The sequence below is a fragment of the Spodoptera frugiperda genome, chromosome 4 (genome assembly GCF_023101765.2).
Source record: "Spodoptera frugiperda isolate SF20-4 chromosome 4, AGI-APGP_CSIRO_Sfru_2.0, whole genome shotgun sequence".
Lineage (NCBI taxonomy): Eukaryota > Metazoa > Arthropoda > Insecta > Lepidoptera > Noctuidae > Spodoptera > Spodoptera frugiperda.
The window spans coordinates 3,911,172-3,930,093 of NC_064215.1; the positions used below are offsets into that span (position 1 = coordinate 3,911,172).

The following is an 18,922-nucleotide window of genomic DNA, read 5'->3' on the forward strand; positions in this document are numbered from 1 at the left end:
GTTTGTTGAGTGAATTCATCAATCAAGCTGAAACCACTAAACAAATTTTGATGAAATTTTGTATACAGATAGGGTATGGGCTAACTTAGGTAATAAGATACTTCTTATCCCACGGGAATGCGAGCGAAGCCGTTGGCATAAGCTAGTATTTAAATAAACCTGATTAAGTAAGTGCCCAAGGAAGTGTTATTGCTAGCTCTTAGGATCAACCTATTTAGATTGTGTCCATGTTTTTGATAGAAACTATTCATCATAGAACATTCGTATTTTTCATAAAAATTAGGAAAAATAAATTTATAATATGGTAACATTAACAAAACCAGAGAGTAAGATTGACAAAAAACTAGCAAGTTTGTTTATGGCAGTAGTAATTGTTATTACCAACTGTGAGAATATCATTGTAATAATTAAAATTTATCCAAAAATTGTGATTTTTGAACGAAACTTGTTATATCATTTTGACGTAATTGACGTTGTGATTTTTAAAAGCTTTTAGCAATATTACGCTAGGAAATATCATTGTTATACTTAATATGTTTTGCAAACGAAGTATTAAACAATGCGTAAAGGGAACAATGTAAAAGGAGTGCTAAAGGAGCGACTGCGAACTTTACAAAGTAGCGCTATAGAGAGAGGCTTAGATGGGGTGTTATTAAAGCAATACGATTATATTTGTAATTTTAGTGATGAAGATGAAAACAAGAAATCTAATAAGAAGCTCATTGCCGTCATAGTGTCGGCTTTTATTGTATTAGTGCTGAGCGTTAGCTATGTCAACAGTATTTTAAGCGCTAGATGTCTGTTACCTAGTAATTACTTAGTGTGGGAGGCGACGCGGCCACTCGCCGATTGCGCCTATTGTGAGAATGTTACGAAACCAATTATATTGTGGAACGTCACGCGGCAGGAATTTGCTGTAAGATTATCTATTAATATACAACTTTTTATTAGTAATGTTTCAATTACAGTATGGTACATAAGGCTATTTTGTTTCAGAATTATTATGCTTACACACCAGGGCCTATAATCGTTAAGAATGCCATCAGACACTGGAGAGCGACCAAAGAGTTTAGTTTTAATATATTTAAGAGGCTGTATGAAGAAACAGCAGGCAGCTATGAGAGCCTTGAGGAAGGATGCCAGTTCCTTAATTTTAAGACAGATCTGTTTAGTCTAAGGGAAGTTTTCAGTATGCCTGAAGCTAGAGTTAGGAATGAAGAGGGCCAAAAGCCTTGGTATGTTGGATGGTAAGTAGAGCCACACTTAGAAGTAAATAATAAGACTGCTATACCAAACTTATCTTCATGCTGTTGCCGAAATTTTTCGGAAACCTATAAGTTAAACAATTCTTTAGCCAACCTGAGACTGAAAATCTAACTTTAGAGTTCAGAGCTTGGCATTCATGTTTGTAACCAAATTATTATTAAGGCAGACAGCTAAAACCTTTAATTAATAAATTGTAGCCGCAAGAGGCAATCATTATTGTCAACACCTATGAACTGATTACTACTGGACTATGTGCTGCTTCAATAAAGCATTTTGCCTTTGGCAATTCAAATGTTCTAATTTCTATAATTTCCAGGGGTAACTGCCATCCAGACATCCTGGCTCAAGTCAGACAGTATTATGATATTCCACATTTTTTACCTGATGATGCTGAATTTCCAGCTACTGAAAATATATTTTTTGGATTTGAAATTGGAGCTGTGATGCATGTATGTTATTGGTTAATTAATTAATTATTGAACCTGTTATTCTGTTTAAAAGAAAATAATGCAATGAGAGTTGCAAGTTTAAAGAAATTGAGAATTAGTCTAATTATTAAAATGCATTATCTACATTTATTAATCTGAGGTGTGTCTTATACTGGCAGTAAAGTGTAATATAATTAAAATTTCTATATGGTTTTCAGTTGGATTATATATCAAGACTGATGTGGCAGGGGCAGGTGCAAGGGAACAAGACATGGTTTGTGGCTCCTGTTCCCGAGTGTGATCATGTGTGTCATAAGTTTCAGTATTATGTGGAGCCCGGAGATGTGGGTGGGTAAACACATATTGATTTACTTAGTTTTAAACTTATACGACAGAAATAAAATAATAAGAACACATTTCTAAAAACTTGAGATATAAAATTGCAACAGAAAAAAACATACAAATAGGTAATTTAGAATTTAAAGAATCTTTAATTCACTCTTTTCTGAAAAGATGCTAATCATATTTTATGAAGTTTATACATATAAGAAATTAATTAGACTATTTACTTTATTTCAGTGTTATTAGATACGCGCATTTGGTACCACGCCACAACTATCCCTAAGGGCCAATTTTCTTTGACAGTACAGTCAGAATATGGATGAAATAATGCTGCTACGCCAAGACTTAGTACAAAAGAAAGTGTTCATTCACATATCGAGATGCCAAATTATACACATTTATTATTTATACAAGCTATTTAAACTTTTGATATAATGCATTTAAGTGCCATTTTTGTAGTGCAACTATATTTAGCAATAAGTTTACGCAATATTTTGTTTTTTTATACTCTTGTGATAAACTATTTATTTTCTACCTTGTGTTCTAAAAATATACTTTTTTTAAAGTTTATTTGCTGTTTTCTTTATGAAATCTTATCTATTTCGATATATTGTGCGACTGCTAATTAGTGAACGATATTTAAACACATGATTGTACTCATGATTACAAACAACTCTCTCAAAGAAACCCATTAGTTTTATTTTTATCACAATAACAAAAAACAAAAGTTCGCGCGCGCGTACTTTCGCATGATCAGCTGCTAGGTATTTTGGAACTTTACGCGTTGTTGATAATGAAATTTTGTTGTTTTGTTATTGTAATAAAAATAAAACGAATGAGTAGGTACTTATACCAAAAAAGTTTCTTAGGAAAAGTTGATTGTAATCATGAGTACAATTATGTGTTTCAATACTCTTCACTATAAAGAATAAATAAGCAGTCAGTCAGCTTTTTTTATAATTAGCAGTCCCCTATATAAAGGTCCAGCATAATTATGACAATAACCCTCTTCTTATTGCAAACAGACTGGCTGCTGTCTGACTGAGTCACAGATTTTGGCAAAACATTGATGTTCAACTTCCTACGTTAAATAAATTGAGCCAAATGTGGTGTTTATAAATGAAGCTAATTTGACATCGCTCCTTGGTGAGATTTGGCTTGATCTTCTCATTCTCAGTCTATTTATTGACCATTCTCACGTCGCTCAATGTCAGTATGATTCGAGTCCACCGGCTTCTTAATCGTTTTACGCAATTTATGGGCTCACTTAACATTTCAGTAAACAAAATAATAAATACTATACAGGCATATATCAGATGCCTCAACTGTATGCCGGATTAAACAATATAATAATAAGATTAGGATAACAAAGTTGCTGGTAAATGGACTTTTGTAGGTAAAAAAAAAGAACCACAAAATAATATTCAAATCATTTTATTCGTCTAATTCTATGATCAAAAGTTTTAAGCGAGGAATTGGCTTGAGTAACAACTTTGACATACAAATACATAATTTTAAAAACACACATCATGATTACACTTAACAGTGATTAGAGTAGTTGTGTGCTCAGTCCAATCCCTTCACTCTAGTTACATTGTAAAGTTCACATAAAGAGATCAGGTTTGAAACTCGGGGGACAATAAGCTCTCGAGGGACGCTCGGGGCATCTCTATGATTACTACTGCAGTAATCTATGTACACTTGTACAGCTCACTGAACCCAAATGCGCGAAATGCAAACTTACAATAACAATAAATAATTTCCTTAATTTTGTTGACCAGATAGATGCCAGTTCGAATATGGACAATTTTAATTGACTTGGCATAATATGTATTTTTATCACAAATAAAAATGTGGTACGATTACATTGTACCGATTGTAATGGACATATTAGATTAAAAATTTATATTGCAACTACCCAATCGGCTGATAGAAAGGTAGAGACAGCAATGGACAGAAGAGTCACGAATATTGATGATTAGAATAACTGCCAGACGCCAAGCACTGCATCCTTTATGGCTTCGATGTACTGTGCGGGCACCCAGTATACCCAATACCGGGATGCTTCTGTAGGCCCTAGTTGTAGTCCCTGCAATAAATAGGACACATTAATAAAATACAATTGTACATAGAAAATTAAATACAATTTCATAGAGACTATGGAATCATACATACCATGATATGATACTCCTCGTGTTCTTTGATTGGTTCCGATGTGATGCCTGTAAAATAACAAATACAGTTATTAATAATTCACTAGTTTACAAATGACAACCTCCAACATTTGCATTCATTAATTGGATGATAGTGATCAGTTAATTTCTTATTAGTTAAGTAAAGGTCGTAGTAGCCGGGTTCGAAACGGCAAGCACTAATGTGACTTTTTCCGAATAATATGTACTTTCTAAGTTTATTTAGACACTACTGACAAACGTGTATTCTCTGTGTGAGAAGAGGTCTTTGGTTAGTAATATGTTGATGTGATAAGTTAAATTAGAACAGCAGTAACATAAGCAATGAATATGCAAAATGGACAAGTTCTTTCATTGTAATTGTCTTATAATACAAAAACATGTACTAGTAATTACTTAGAAGTATTAATAATCCACTTACTTTTAATAGAAGCCATGGCAAGTTTCTCTGTGCGCTCCTTGGTGCCGATCCACAGTTGATCCTGTTCGTGTTTGAATGTGAGCCTCACTTTACCTCCGTGTTTATTTAACATACCACTAAGGGGGACTGGTGGCAGGGGCTCCTGGAAATAAACAGCATAATGTGAATTTGTTTATTTTTTTAGGGTCAACAAACATCAACATTAACCTCTTGTCTGCCGATAAGTGAGTTACAATAGAAAACATATTGTGTCTCACATAGGTCTATCTATGTTATGGCATATCAGGGGTTAAACATTTACATATCACACATGATTAGAGGTCTAAAGTAACAGAATTAACAAATACACTACTTCCGATTCATCATTCTATTTAGTTTTATTTATAAATGTTAATTAACTAATGTTACTAAACGAATGCTATTTGCTTGTAATAATGTAAGTAAACCACAGTGCTGACCACAAGGAAACAAATGTAGAATGTAAAATCTAAATGAATGTTGATAACAGTATATTAATTATCTATTTACAACAAAAACAATTACGAGATAAGATTTAAACTGCAGCATGGTAATTTTTGTTGTATTATATTGTTTAACTAGCGACCTACCCCAGCTTTACATCGGGGCAACAGTGATATATTATGCATGTATTGTACATATACAACCCCTTCTTGAATCACTCTATATATTAAAAAAAACCGCATCGAAATCCATTGTGTAATTTTAAATATTTAAGCATTCAAAGGGACAGAGAAAGCAACTTTGTTTTAGGTGTGAAGCTTGTTAAATGTGGGTGTTTACCTTGACTCCCTTAATTCCAGGCATCACATCAGGAGGGATGCCCTTATCCAGAACTTTCCTGTGGATCTTCTGCATGCAAAGCGGTTCCTTACTTGACTGACTATTGGCTCTCTCCTCCGATAACTCCTAATAAAATGTAAACAAATAAATAACATATGGATGTTAAGGTTATTTTCATCAATGCATTTAAATAATTGCCTATTAGTTGAGTAATTATTGCATAACTTAATAAATTAGTAAAAATTAAATAAATATTAATAAATTATTTGTATTATTATAAGTTAGGTACTAAATTTGTATTCATGGTGTTTATTTAAATACCACAATGTTTTGGTAGCCATTGTTGTGATGTACATAGTACAATAATAATTACCTTTTGGGCACTCTTCACAGCCAGAATGTCATCCATTTTGGATCCCACCAGCATGACCTTTCCTCCCTTCTGGACGCCGGATTGTCGCAGTGTCATGTTGTCCTTGGCCATGCCCTTAATTATTAATTTTTGTGCTGATTGCGGCACACCGCATATTCGCTCCAAATGAGCTTTTAAATCTACCACAGTGGCATCGTACGCGAACGTAATGTCATGTTTGGCTTTATTAAAAACTACTGTAAATTCGATCTGTTCCGGAATCTCACATAATTCAGGTTCTGAGTCTTCAGTGGTCTCCGACGTGCATGCCGCACTCTCCGCGGGAGCTTCTATGTGTGCGCTCTCCAAAATACTCTTGTTTTCTGTCGATGACTTAGATGTGCCATTGGCTATTGAATTTGGATCTCGATTCTCTGTTGAGTCTCCCTTTTCTGATGCTGAAAAATAACATCAAAACGTGAGTTAGCAAAATTTCTAGAACAAAAGGTCTCCGTGTGTAGATCCACAAAGCCTGTCAATCCGTATTTTTGGGCTAAAACTGAACGAATGTGTATTAATACTTACCAATATATTCCATAGTTTTATGTGAATTATCAGTCAGAAGTAATAAATTAACAAAAACGCTATTGTATCGTACTTGTTTTGAAAAAATAATTAAAATACAGCCGACTGGCTGACGTGAAGCAACAAATTTTTTGCACAGACTATACAATTTTTTTATGTTTTGTTGCGTTTGGAAACGTATCGATCGTCTCGGTACGCAGATATTCACGTTAGTCTAAATGATCTATATGCAAACAAATGTTGCAATATGCAAATAATTGTTCTACCGTATTTTCTTGTTTCACCATCTTTTAATGATTAATAAATACCAGCTCTAAGAATATTGTTACCTACGATTTAATGTAACAAGGTTTTAAAATTTTAAAGTAAAATCTTGACATTGGGGAACGCCATTTCATTTGCTGGAAATAAAGAAAAATAAAAACATTTTTGTTTATGGTATTATTGTGACAGATTTCCGTTTCCATAGCGGCCAATTTGTAAACAATGATAGTAGTGCGCTAGTGCGCTCAATTAAATTATTTTAATAGTTTGCGATACACAGTCTACAGACATAATGAGTTTTAACATCGATGATCTTTTGGCTGGAATTCTTAGTGATGGTAGCGACGATAGTTTTTTTGATGATGACGTATTAGGAAAGAAAAAGCCTGCAAGAAAAAAAAGCACACCAAACCTAGAAAAGAAGAGTACTTTGTTTGATTTAAAGGATACTGATAAGCCAAAACCTGTTGCCAGTACACTAGATAAGAAAGACTCATTATTCGACATTGAATCTAAAAAATCACCTACACCTTTTAAGAGAACTGTGTCAAAGGAATCTATAAAATTTTCCCAATCAGAACCCAAAGTAAAGGCAGGACTCGACAAACTAGATACAAACAAGTCTCCAGCAAAGGCTAAAGTGAGTGCGAGTGCTGACAAACTCGATATACTCAATGAACTGGGGGGAACAAGAAAAGAGTCAGGTAAATCTATAGAAAAGGGGAAGAGCTCACAATCCTTGCTAGATGATATACTGGGAGGCCCTTCAGTAAAATCTGGTGGTTCCACCCAGACATTACGGCCAGTCACGGCAGGGAAAAGTCAAGAATTTGATTTTGATTCAATTTTGGGAAAAAGTGAAGCTAAAACTTCAGTTTCTAGTAAAAGTTTGCCTCAGAAACCACCTGTTAAAGAGAACGTGAAAGAAGACAGAGAAGCTTCTGCAAAAAAATCAAAGTCTGCAGAAGACTGGCTGGGTATATTTCAAGATAAAGATGACGGTAACGACGATTTGGAAGATGAAGCGGGCATGCCTGCGTGGTTGGTGGGGGGTGACTCAAAGAAGAAAAAGTCTGAAGATAAAAAATCTACTAAATCTGAACCTGTTAAAGAAAAACCTAAGCCGACACCTCCGAAAGAAGAACGAATTGAACCAGATGAGCCACCTCCTGAGGTAAAAAAAGATAATGAAGTCGTGGAACCGTTGGTTAAATTCACTCCTCCTTCAGCTCCGAGTGTTCTTCAAGGGAGTACTGAGGACATTACGGCAGAAGGTGCTGCTCTGTACATGCAGCAACAAGAGTCCCAGATTATGGTGGCGCTGCAGTTAAAAGCCCAGGAAGAGAAACTAGCGGCTATGCAAAGTGAGATATTTGAAATATTTTTTATATTATACAGCCTGGACTTTGTAATACATAGGGCGAAAAATTACATACTTCTACTATCCAGTCAGATATCAGTTCAATTTGATTTACTTCTATTCATAGACCTCTTAACTTTCATGTATACTCCAACGATACACAACTTATCCATTTCGTTTGTTAACGTGTCTTTACACAAAATAACCATTTTTAATTTTTCTCTCCTTCATATTGTTGCCAGTGCGTCAGAAAGAGAGCCAGCGAGTACAACGCGAGGCAGCGCTAGCACAACATGTGCAGCTGGACGCCATGTTGCGACGACAGGCGGAGAACAGGCAACAGATGCAGTCCATCATAGCTGCTCATCAGGAGAGGATTACTCAGAGAATAAAGGTGGAATAATGACCATTTACTTACTGAAAAACTTTTATTTACTTGATATTTAAGACATTATACATGGAGATAGGTACTCGCGACATTTACAACGTAACAGATTACCTACCTGGACTCCGGCTCAAAGCAGGAGAAGGAACGGGGTAGTTTTTAGTCGGTAAGAGTCTGACACTCCCTTCCGCCTCACCCAAGGCGGCAGAAGTCATTTTCACAATTTCGACCCTTAAAAAATAAATAAACTAGCGACAGCTTACAGTTTGAGCAGTAATCTAATAATTTTTAAATGCATATCCAATATGCCACTGTTATTTTTTCTCTCTAGGCACTCTTAGGGTCAGAAAACACGGATAACGAGGATATCCCGAATTATTCAGAAGAATTCCATACGGCGGGAGATCACAAAGACCCACCACACTTGCGGGAGAAGAAACAGCTGCTACAATTAGTGCAGTCCCTACAGGAGAACCATGATAAGGAAATTGATCTTATGGAAACATCGTACAGGTATTTTTTTTTACCATCATATCAAAAACAAAGAAGCAGAAAATCCCTTAAGTCTTTGACTGCCAATAGAAAACTGTTGAAGGCAAATCCTCCGCTAACGTCGGTCACCGGTGACCACCAAGGCGTTCAATGTGTTAAGAAGTAATATTTTACTTAGGCATAGGCACACTTACTTTTTGCAGTAATATTCTTCATTGAACTTTGAGAGATGGTATCTACTTAGCCCGATATCATAAGCATAAACGATTCAGTCATTAATATCACTTTTGAACAGTCGATCTTGTAATTTTTGTACTTCACACACTACAAAACTTTGTACACAGGAGACAGCTAGCATTTTTAGAGGTATCATTGAACCAATGTGAAGAGAGAATGAAAGAGGAAAGTGATAAATTGGTGAAATATTATTCGGAGAAGATAAATTGGTTAGAGGAACATCACCATCTGTATAAGAAGTTGACTGACGAAAACTTGACTGATTTAACGGAACGGCATAAGACGGAGAATGAAATGCTTAGACAGCAGCATTTGGAGAATGTGAAGGTGTTGCAGGAACACCATGCTGCGCTCATGGAGAATGTTAAGTGAGTGAATATGAAACAGATAAAAATAAATTCCAAAATATTTTGTCCAAATTAGGTCGTCTTACACGACCTGTAAGAGTGAGTATAAGCTACAACATTTACTTGTAACAGAACTACGAGCCGCCCTATGATATGTTCTAGTGTATCATACTTTTAGGTTTACCTTACCAAAATGATTTGGAAACTGAGAGTTTGCCTGTATTATACCATTCGTAAGAACGTTATATTACACAAAAATACTCCAGAAAATGTTGTAGTCTATACTCACCTTAAGACAATTTCGTTTCAAATCAGTCTCTAAATGAATTGCTTTTCAACATATCAAATTCAATTTCAGAACGGCAGTAAAACAGGAACAAGTCTTGATTCAGGATTCGGTCACCTTTTCCTCCGATCTAAAAGAACTGGTGGCAGATGTAAGAGAAAATAAAGTATTTTGTAAAGAACTTTTAGACAAAGTGCAATCTTTGTCGGAAAATACTGAACGCAAATATGAGGACAGTTTGCAAGTAAGAGAAACACACATAAATGGTAAGTTGTCTATCGCCCGAATACTGAAATGCTACTTAATTTTAAGTTGTACTGAAATATCATGCTATCTCTGTCTTTTATAAAGGATTTATAGTGACAGAACTCTTGTTGAGAGCTTTTTAAAATTGAGTGGCTTTTCAGAATTTGACCATATGTGGTATAGAGTTTATTTTGCTTGTGAATGCTGTTACATGTTTGATTGTGGTATTATTTTCAGAGATGCTACAACAGTTAAAAAATGAACGCGAAACTATAGATGCAGAGAAAACTGAAAACAGGGAAGCTATTAAAATGCTCGAGGCGAGGCTGAAGCAAATGACTTCGGTAAAATTTGTATTAATTTATTATTGATATCTACCACTCACAATTTTAGTAGTGCCTCCGTTTAATTTACATGCTATCTTATTTTTAAAGATGTTAGAAGAAGAAACAGCTGCTTTGAAACAGAAGAAGATGGAGTTTGAATTTGAAAAAGCAACGTTCAATAAGCAGACTGAGTTCGCTAAGAATATTCTTAAGAAACAAGATGAAGAAATGAAGGTATATTAAATATAAAAACTTTCTATGAAAACGAAAAAGGTAACTATACACTTTGAGAATGATTTACAAAGACTTGTTGTACAGATGCTGAGAGAAGACATCCAAAAAGAATATCAAGAGAAAATAACGAAAATAGACGAAGAGAAAGCCAAAGCAGTGAAGGACAGCGCGGCATTAGCCAGAGAAAAGTCAACAATACAAAATTTAAAGCAAGAACTTGAAGTACGTTCTAATTTGAATCTTAAATTAAATAACTTAGCTTTGAGTTTCCAGCACCAAATATTAAAAGGAATGGTGACAAGATACAATGGAACGTTTTGTTTCAGAAATTGAAAGCTGAACTTCAGGCTCAGTTAGAAGATGTATCTGAAGAGAGGTCTAAACTGAATGTAGAGAAACAACAGTTACATATGGAGGAACAACGAGTTATGGCTAAGTAAGTAAATTTTAGTTTTAAAGGAGGATGCCAGAGTTATATCATTGGATAGGTTATTTTCAGCTGAATAAAAGTTACTATGGCGCCAATTTCCAAATCTTAGTCCGCTTAGAATTATTCTTTATTAAACATGGTAGTTTTCATCATTAGCCAAGTAATGCTATTTTTACGTCATAATTGCATTTGTGCTTTATACTGCATATTTTAAATCATCTCCAGTTGTAAAAAAATAATAACCATTTCAGAAGTCGAGATTTAGATCTACTAGCAAAGTCGGCAATGGAGAAACAGACGCACGCTGACAAAAAATATTCAGAAGCGGAGTTTGTTCAGCGCAAGTATGAGGAAAGGATCAGAAGGATCCAAGAACACGTGGTTTCTCTGAACTCCAGAGAAAAGCATGTCGCTAGAGAAAAGGTTGCCTTGTCAAGAGAGAGGTTACAACTTCATAATGAAAGAAAACAAATCGAGAGTAGGCAGCAATGCTCTTTATGCAAGTCTTCGCAAAACTTCCCTCCATACTACGAAGCAAGCTACGTCTTACCTGACTCTTTCATGGATATCCCAGTTACTAAGGATTTGAGGAGTTCCAATACAACTAATGCCATGAATGCTATAGAAGAAGAAATGTCTCATTTGATGGGGAGAAATTTGAACTTGAGACACAGTGTTGGCATAGGAGATCTACGTCATCATGTTGAGGAAATACACCAGGGTGGTGATAGACAGACGAAGACATTACAGTCTGATAATATGCAAGTAGATCAGGGACCGTTTAAAGTAAGTATTCTCATACTGTTTGAATATTATTAGCCAACAGCAAAAAAAGGTCCTAAGATACTACCTTGTGACTCTTTTAGATGTGTATTTGGGAGAGCCATGTTTCGGCACGAATTGGCCGTTGTGAAACAACGCTTGCTTTGTGTTTCGTTGTGTGAGTGAGGTTACCGGAGGCCCAATTCCCAATCTTCCCAATCCCCAATCTTCCCAATCCCCGATTCCCTAACAACCCTTAGATTCCTAACCCCCAAAAGGCCGGCGACGCACTTGTAACGCCTCTGGTGTTTTGAGTGTCCATGGGCGGCGACGATGGCTTACCATCAGGTGATACGTCGGCTCGTTTCCATAAAATAAATGTCGTTCATAATTGTAATTTACTCTCATTTAAGGATTACATGGATCCAAAGTTCATGATGCTTCGTCTAGATGTTCAAAAAGTATTGAGTAATTTAGACCAAAACAAAAAGGAAGATGGAAATTTCGCAGTCGAAGATGAAATTGAAGAAGAATGAAACAACACACGTACCAAATGTAAGAGATGATGCAAAATAAAAGACTGAATCTGTATTAATTGGTTTAATTTACTTTGATGACTGTTAAGGGACATCTTTTGTTATTATATTTATGAACAGTGTTATCAAAATGTACACAAATTCCTATATAGCTACATGCTAACTTATCTATAAATATTTCATTGTAAAAATATAGGTACATGATCTTTTCTTACTAAATAATTATTGTTTTAGGTACTAGGGTATGCAGTTACACGTAATATACAACTATGAATACAGTTTTCGTATTAAATGGCTCCAATTATTACAATACACTGCTTCGAAGTCACTTTCAATTAGATCAAGTTCTACGCTTTGTTGATGTTAAAATAAATATAACGTTATTTTTATAATAACTATCGTGACACATACTAAATTAACTTAAAAAATCACGGTTTACTCACGTATATTAATGGAGAAAAGCTCTATTAGTTTCGAGTCACAGAGGGACTCTTTATCATGAGCAGCGTGCGCAGACGCGGTGACGTCACGCAGCCTACCTAGAGCTTTTCTCCATTAATGTACACGAGTAAACCGTGATTATTTTAGTTAATTTAATATACTGTTAATTGAAAGTGAATTCTGAGCACCCGTAAATATATCGCTTCTTAGTTCATACATTACTTATCCATATAACACATAATAATCTTTAATTCTACGCACCCAAGTATATCAATCGCACAGTCTTTCACAGAAATTGCTTTAAGTAGTTATACATTAATATCTTTATGGACGGCCTGGCCTTGTCGTTAAAGTATAATTTCATTATTTTCCTCTACTTTGCACAGATCTAATGTAACATAAAATACACCCAAATAAATTATACATCACTTATTATTAACTGACAACTGCATTCGAAGCAAACGTCTGAGATAATAACAAGGAACAATATCTTCACTAAACCTTTAAAAATGCTTAACGTAGTTCTATACACAATATTTACAACTTATATGTATAATCATTATATTGACACCTTTCTATACGACCTAGATATAAAGGATCCGCTATATAAAAGGAATTCCGTTTATAAAAGTATTATTAAATCTAATTTCCAAGAAGACTATTCGGCTTTCCAAAGGAAGCCATTTACATATATAATAATTTTGATGATTATCTTTCTTATCACAGTATTCAATATCAATCTACATCAAACCAATATAATTTCAAACGTTGATAATGATACAAATAAATTGTTAAAACATGTCCAAATAAATTGATTACCGATTGGAAATAACAAAGAATAATAATGTCGTTATAGTTATATGTTATGATCTGGTGTCGCCCGGGGCTTTCTGGTATTTGACTTCGAGTAACTGTGGGTAGTTCTCCACGATGGATAGGAGTATCCCGTCGATGTAGTTCCTCAGTTGAACGTTCACGTCTTGCTGTTCCTTTAAAGCTTTCTGCAACTGTAAAAACAAATTTTGCTTAACATGGTATCCAGACTTAAATAATGGAATATTCACACACAAGCATGTGGTCTAAGGAACTGGTGCGCATGCAATGTTACCATTGATTAATGGAAGTGTGAGGGCAAGCATTCATATAATAAAGTATGAAAAAGGTACAATCAGTCCCAAACAGTATATAGTAATATTGTTACGAAGCATGCAAGTTAGCGTTATCTAAAGGTACAATACATGCACAGTTAGTAAAAGTTTCGTACCTTTTCCATCTCTATGCTGAGATCAGATTGTGTATCGTTACCATCGAGCTGCAAAAATGCATACATGACATATAGGCAATTGTTCCGCAAACGAGTCAGTCAGGCTTCGTATGTAAGCAAAGCATCGCACAATATCTGATTGTGAATGTTATGGAGCCATGTTAAATGGCGGTATCTTATGTGATTTGCGGCGTTTATAATGAACAAAGTGTAGGTAATTTAGGTAAGCCGAAAGCACAAAGATATGGGTTTATATTGGCCAATTAATCAACAGATTATCTGAGGAAATAATCAATTCAGTTTTAATTTGTTGGTGAATAAAATCACCTATTACTGACATTCAATTAAATGCAATTTTAGAAGAGTCAGAATTCTTCTGCAAAATGCAGTAGCAATGTAAAGAAGAATATATAAAACTTTCAAAGTAAAGCATGCCATGATAACATCGAAAAATGTAAACTTGCTATGTTGCTTGGCATAGGCAAATTAATATTTTAAAATATCTTAATTTCCTTCTACATTTCGGCAATAAACAAATTGAAATATGCGAATTTCGACCATTCGACATACGTAATTTTATATATGAAACCCAGAAAGCACGTTCCATGGGTACAAAGTGAATCAAGGCCCAAGAGTCTCGATATTGATAACGATCAAATTCGGTCGCTAAGCCATGAATTCCTTTAATAAATTAACACTTCATAAAGTAATGGCTAACTTAGCGACCCAATTTTAGCGTCACATTGTCGAGACTTCCTGCTCTCTTGTTTTTAATCTATCCTCAGCATTTATTTATTTATGCATGAAGCGATGAACACATGTAATAAAGTAGTTAGAATGAGTGTAATACGTTACCTCATCGTCACTCATCTGTGACAGTTCGTGTGCGAGGGAGTTGGTGCCCACGAGAGGGCCGCTCACTCCGTCCAGCAAACTGCGACCCTCCTCCACGCCGCGCGTCAAGATTTGCGCTTGTAACTCTTCTTGAGCTTCCGATAGAGCTGAAAGAAGAAAGGTGATATGAAGATAGACCATTGGCTAAGAACATAGATTAAAACACAGTTTTCTTTTAAGATTTTTGAGATACTAGATTCGTAAATGGAAATCTTACTTCTAAAAAGCAAGAAGTAGAAATAAAATTAGTCACAGATGTTAGGAGAGAAGATGTACTATATATAAAAGTAAGTGAGAACATCATAATCATTATGAGCCTGTTCTCGTCCAACAAAGTCCAAAGTGAGGACAGATGACAAAAATTACAAAACAAAAATATTTGAGAAAACGATGACCTAATTTTTTGTCTGGAATCCGTCTAGACTTAGTATTTATCCCCCGGAACGTACACTACACTTGTTATATAGTACACAGTTCAATGTATCCATTAGTTCTATTTAAAATTGTTTTAAAATTAGCAGCAAAAATATCAACAACACTAACGTATTATTTTAGAATTACTTGACTGTCTGGGACACGTGGGTTGGCACGCTGTTTCAATTATTGGCAAACAATTATCTATTACAATAGGTCCCTTGTTTATTATCTTACTCAAGTACCTTACTAGATTCTATCGAGTGTCAGTACTTCTTTAGGCTTTCTGTGACTAACTAATAATATACGTCTTTAGGGAGTTAAAGAATCTTTAGTAGTTAAAAATATATAAATAGTTAAAATACCTCTGTAGATTTACTATCATTTATTAAAAATATCTGATTGTTCGCTTTATATGTTATGTTTTAAGATTAGGTATCTATCTACCTGGTATCTATACTGTACCCAAATCAGATTTTATTCTTTATTTTAAAGGTCGATACAGAAAAATCATCGTCGTTTCCATTTTTATTCACTTTTCCATTTGCTCGTTATCGATTCGATTTCTAAGTGAGAAATCCATTCAGTGTTCTTGGCAGTCGTTCTTATGACGTTATTCTATTATTAATTCCCAGAAGGAAGGTGCTACGTAACATTTCCGACATATTTGTTGTACCAACTTGTGAAGCAATTCAGCTTCCGTCTTTTATTTGCTGAACCGTCGCTTGTTACAAATGTAGGCAATGAATGCCTTTTATTGTTTATTCTTATACACTAGAAACTAGGGTCACGATTAGAACCTAGATTGTTTCAGTGACAATAAGAACATGTTGGCTCTTATAAAGTAAACTTTGCCTTCGACATTTTCCTTACTTCATGTAAATCTATACTTAATATTATAAAGCTGAATAGTTTGTTTGTTTGAACGCGCTAATCTCCGGAACTACTGGTCCGAATTGAATAATTCTTTTTGTGTTGCATAGTGCATTTATCGAGGAAGGCTATAGGCTATAAAACATCACGCTATGACCAATAGGAGCCGAGCAGAGCGGGTGAAACCGCGCGGAAGTAGCTAGTAATTGATATAGGTACTTACATTTATTTTGTGTCCGAAGCAGCGTCAGTTCCTTCCTGAGCTCGTCGAGGCGAGGGTCGGGTGGCGGTGGGGGGGCGTCCCTCAGCCTCTGCAGCTCCTGCCTGGCGGTGGCCAGCAGACTGTTGGCCGTGGCAGCCGCATCTCGTTCCCTTCGCTCAGCCTCGCGAGCACTGCTCAGAGCTGCTGATAGCTCGGCCACTTGTTCCTGAGCCTCGCGGTGCGCCCGCGCCGCAGCTTCCGCGTTCGCTCTCAATGTTTCTGCTACTCCACGGAGTCGTCCCACCTAGAATATAAGTTAAACGTGATTAATCATCGTTTTAGATGATTGTTGGAGACCAGGAAGGGTAAAAGGCATTATTCATTGATTCAGTGAAAAATGAATTTCATATTTGTTTTGTTATTCTATAATATAAAATTATTAAGTCAAGTTTTCCTTCCTGACGCTATAACTACAGAACGCACGATCTACGATTTTACATTCTTTGGAAAGGTCTCGGGCTCCGCAAGGGTTATAGCAAAGAACATTCAGGAAAAAATCAAAAGAAAAAAAGGAAAACATGGAATATCAATGGTAGTGAAACGAGGTTCGCCGGGTTTGTTAGTGTACCTATTTATAAATGTTGCTTGAATGTGATATACAATAAAGAATATTTGTATTATACTAGTACCTATATAACAATATATGTTATCAAAGATGCATAAAAGTAAATCGTAATCTGTAAATCTGACCTTTGCTACACCTATTGCAACATTCATAAATGGTGCGTAGATATGGAATATCGGCTTATCTTTGGATCAATCATAAATATTGAAAACGAGATGAATGTTTACCTATTGTGCGACTTGGCCTAGATTTCATTCAAGAGTTGATTGGTATTTGATTTGATCTGAAACTTTACAGCTATTTTAAGAAATAGTTTACTTCTTATCAAAAGCTTAGTAGGCTACGTTATATTGAAGACGCCTACAAAAGAAAAATACCTACTTATAATAATTATTACTGATGATCATATTTACCCCAATTATATCAACCATTTTTTTTTCATTATTTTGGCCGCTATCTCGCCTGATGGTCAGTGATTATGCGGCTTACGAAAGAGCATGTCTACCCATAAGCAACCTATTCACTCGGGCCTTGAAGACACCCAGGTTATACCTATCAGGAAACATGCTACGTGCGGGTGGGTGGGATGTGGGTGGGATATCTACCATGAAGCGGTGGTGCTTCGCCGATTGTCTTGTGGTTTGATGATGGAAAGGACTAGGGGAATCAAGTTGTGCAATTCCACATGCATCTCCAATGGCTCGTTTGCTACTCATCCGATAGTTATCTATCTATAATAGTCTCTAAATCCCTTACCTCTTGTTTAAGTTCGGAAGCCTCGGCTTCAGCAGCGCTCAGCCTGTCAGTGATGGCAGCCAGCTGTGTGTCGCGGTCTCGCTCCACACGAGAAATAGCTTCACGGCTGCGACGTTTCTCTTCCGCTATACTCTCTTCACATCGGCATTCAATCTGTGCATTATCAACATTTTTATTAATGTAAGTTTTTAAACTGACATGGTCAATAACACTAACATTAGAACTTAAGACGGGATATTTACAGTTCATCCGTGATCATGGCGCTTGCAACAGGGCCGAAATATCGGAAACTCATAGACTTTAATAATAATAAATAATTTCCATAATAGTTAAAATGGCTAATTAGATAGTTAAAAGACTTGAAACTCGGTAACATGGAAGGCTGTAAAAGGAATCTATATCTATGAAGTGTTTTGAAGGATGTACTCGAAAATTCAAGGTGAAGAGCCCTTGTGGAAGAGTCTCAAGGGAAATTATTGATAGATATAATGTTATGTAAAACATTGTCTTACTTCAAGTAGATAACGATACATTATAGTGATTTATAAATTAAAACAGAGATGATAACAATACATGAAGATTAGAAGATTTTATCATTAGAACTTGGTAAATATTCCGAATTTAAGTTCTAATGATATAACTAGTGAACATGTCCGTTTAAATACTTATATTTAGAAGATTTTGTTGGGATTCCAACACTTACCTCTCGTATCTGTTCATCAAGCATGTGTACCCTGGCTTGCAGCACTGCGTTGTCAGCCTTTGCCCTCGCGTAGCGCTCGTCAGCCGTACTCTGAGTGTCAGCTAGAGATGTCACTTGCTGCTGAAGTAACTGCACCTGTCGAAGACGAAATACATTATTGTAATTTTGTTTATTATGAAGAAATATTTGGTTACCATCTAGTAAAAATGACCAATCTATTATAGAAAATAAGTCAGGTTTTCCTTCCGATTTCCATGGTTTTGCATTCGTTGGAAAGGTCTCGGGCTCTGTGAGGTTTATAGCAAGAAAATTCAAATAATTTTCAAGATAAGATCAGGAAAACAGGTAAAATTATTGGTGGCGAAACGGAGTTCGCCGAGTTTGCTAGTCAAATATAATAGACGTTGTGGCTTTTACAGAAGAAGTCAACTATTTGATTGAAGAAAATTTAAAACGGA

General features: G+C 35.6%; 4 protein-coding genes across 7 annotated transcripts in view; 2 read left to right on the forward strand and 2 right to left on the reverse strand.

Annotated features, from left to right (window-relative positions):
* Window positions 1-374: 374 nt before the first annotated feature.
* Window positions 375-2,606, forward strand: LOC118272653 (uncharacterized). Its single transcript, XM_035589279.2, has 5 exons — window positions 375-916; window positions 997-1,247; window positions 1,583-1,715; window positions 1,913-2,042; window positions 2,274-2,606. The coding sequence occupies exons 1-5, from the start codon at window positions 560-562 to the stop codon at window positions 2,357-2,359; spliced, it is 957 nt and encodes a 318-aa protein (XP_035445172.2). The 5' UTR covers window positions 375-559; the 3' UTR covers window positions 2,360-2,606.
* An 848-nt stretch (window positions 2,607-3,454) lies between these two features.
* On the reverse strand, window positions 3,455-6,555 carry LOC118272706 (ubiquitin domain-containing protein UBFD1). The gene is made up of 6 exons (XM_035589350.2): window positions 6,388-6,555; window positions 5,824-6,260; window positions 5,451-5,576; window positions 4,650-4,791; window positions 4,212-4,258; window positions 3,455-4,125 (listed from the first exon to the last, which is right to left on the reverse strand). The coding sequence occupies exons 1-6, from the start codon at window positions 6,398-6,400 to the stop codon at window positions 4,015-4,017; spliced, it is 876 nt and encodes a 291-aa protein (XP_035445243.1). The 5' UTR covers window positions 6,401-6,555; the 3' UTR covers window positions 3,455-4,014.
* Window positions 6,556-6,847: 292 nt separating this feature from the next.
* Window positions 6,848-12,347, forward strand: LOC118272333 (myosin-11). The gene is made up of 11 exons (XM_035588724.2): window positions 6,848-8,015; window positions 8,254-8,405; window positions 8,728-8,909; window positions 9,233-9,493; window positions 9,831-10,024; window positions 10,242-10,348; window positions 10,439-10,564; window positions 10,649-10,786; window positions 10,891-11,000; window positions 11,246-11,780; window positions 12,170-12,347. The coding sequence occupies exons 1-11, from the start codon at window positions 6,944-6,946 to the stop codon at window positions 12,290-12,292; spliced, it is 3,000 nt and encodes a 999-aa protein (XP_035444617.2). The 5' UTR covers window positions 6,848-6,943; the 3' UTR covers window positions 12,293-12,347.
* LOC118272334 (rab11 family-interacting protein 4A) overlaps window positions 12,342-18,922 on the reverse strand; it is an 87,410-nt gene continuing 80,829 nt past the window's right edge. For 3 of the 4 annotated variants that reach the window (XM_035588727.2, XM_035588725.2, XM_035588729.2), the window contains 6 exons: window positions 18,465-18,599; window positions 17,762-17,914; window positions 16,402-16,684; window positions 14,853-14,998; window positions 13,998-14,045; window positions 12,342-13,740 (listed from right to left, as the gene is read on the reverse strand). In XM_035588727.2, the coding sequence (XP_035444620.1) occupies window positions 13,597-13,740; window positions 13,998-14,045; window positions 14,853-14,998; window positions 16,402-16,684; window positions 17,762-17,914; window positions 18,465-18,599 (909 nt within the window). In that variant the 3' untranslated portion in view covers window positions 12,342-13,596. The remainder of the gene's footprint in view (window positions 13,741-13,997; window positions 14,046-14,852; window positions 14,999-16,401; window positions 16,685-17,761; window positions 17,915-18,464; window positions 18,600-18,922) is intronic. The other variant, XM_035588726.2, reaches the window with a different exon arrangement.